This window comes from Gavialis gangeticus, unplaced genomic scaffold (genome assembly GCF_001723915.1).
Source record: "Gavialis gangeticus isolate Ggan-Ray unplaced genomic scaffold, GavGan_comp1, whole genome shotgun sequence".
NCBI classification, from domain to species: Eukaryota; Metazoa; Chordata; order Crocodylia; family Gavialidae; genus Gavialis; species Gavialis gangeticus.
Window position 1 is genome coordinate 1,565,161 of NW_017729019.1, and position 936 is coordinate 1,566,096.

A 936-nucleotide genomic window follows, 5' to 3' on the forward strand; every position below is an offset into this window, starting at 1 on the left:
GCTGCCTACAAACTCATCAGGGGAGATCAACAGCAAATAGGTAGAGCCCTTTTCTCCCCAGCACCACCTGGGGTGATGAGGAACAATGATAATAAGCTGATGGAGAATAGGTTTAGGTTAGAGATCAGGAGGCAATATTTTACAGTTAAGGCAACCAAAAATCTGCAACCAACTTCCTAGGGAAGTGGTCCTTGCCCCTACCTTGGGTAAATTCAAAAAGAGGTTAGATGATCACCTGTCTGGGGTCTTGTGATCCCAGCATTCATTCTTGCCCATGGCAGGGGGTCAGGCTAGATGATCTGTCAGATCCCTCCTGACCCTAGCTACTATGAAACTATCTTAAGCAAGGGCATTGAGATGACCACAGTTAAGTTCTAAAATACAGTTTATTTTCATAAATCCATGCAGACCAAATATAAGGAATGCAAGGTCTTAGCTTAGCCTTGTATCCTTACGTATGTTTCAAGAGCAAGGGTAAGTTTACCCAACCAGAACTGACAAGAATTTCTGAAAGGAAAAGCTAAATTCAGCGAGTTCAAGCTGATGGCACATTCAGAGCACTGGCAATCCAGGAGCTGTTACAGAAAGACAAAGAAGCTACCCCCAATTAGAGAGATCCTGAAAAAATTACTTGAAATAAACACCCAAAACACACATTAGGGTTAGTAGGAATGAGACAAGAATAAGTACTGGTCAGAAAAATGACACCTGAATCTGCATCATTCACTATTATTTTGAAGGGACTGGCAAGACTAAACGAGCAAAGATTAATCTACACCTGATAACTCCACAGTAAAGTCAAAGAGTCTTTTCTTACACTCTTTTGCTGGCTTGCGTACTTCTCAGTCCACTCTTTGGCATTTCTCAAGAACAGTGGTTTGTTGTATTTATATTCTGAGGACTAAAAATAAAGCACAAGACAAAAAAAAAAAAAAA

At 40.6% G+C, this 936-nt stretch overlaps 1 protein-coding gene across 1 annotated transcript in view; it reads right to left on the reverse strand.

The window, feature by feature from the left end:
* The window catches only part of UBE2T (ubiquitin conjugating enzyme E2 T), a 34,487-nt gene that overhangs the window by 29,069 nt on the left and 4,482 nt on the right, over positions 1-936 (reverse strand). The window contains exon 5 of the mRNA XM_019513795.1: positions 818-901. Coding sequence (XP_019369340.1) covers positions 818-901 — 84 coding nt within the window. The remainder of the gene's footprint in view (positions 1-817; positions 902-936) is intronic.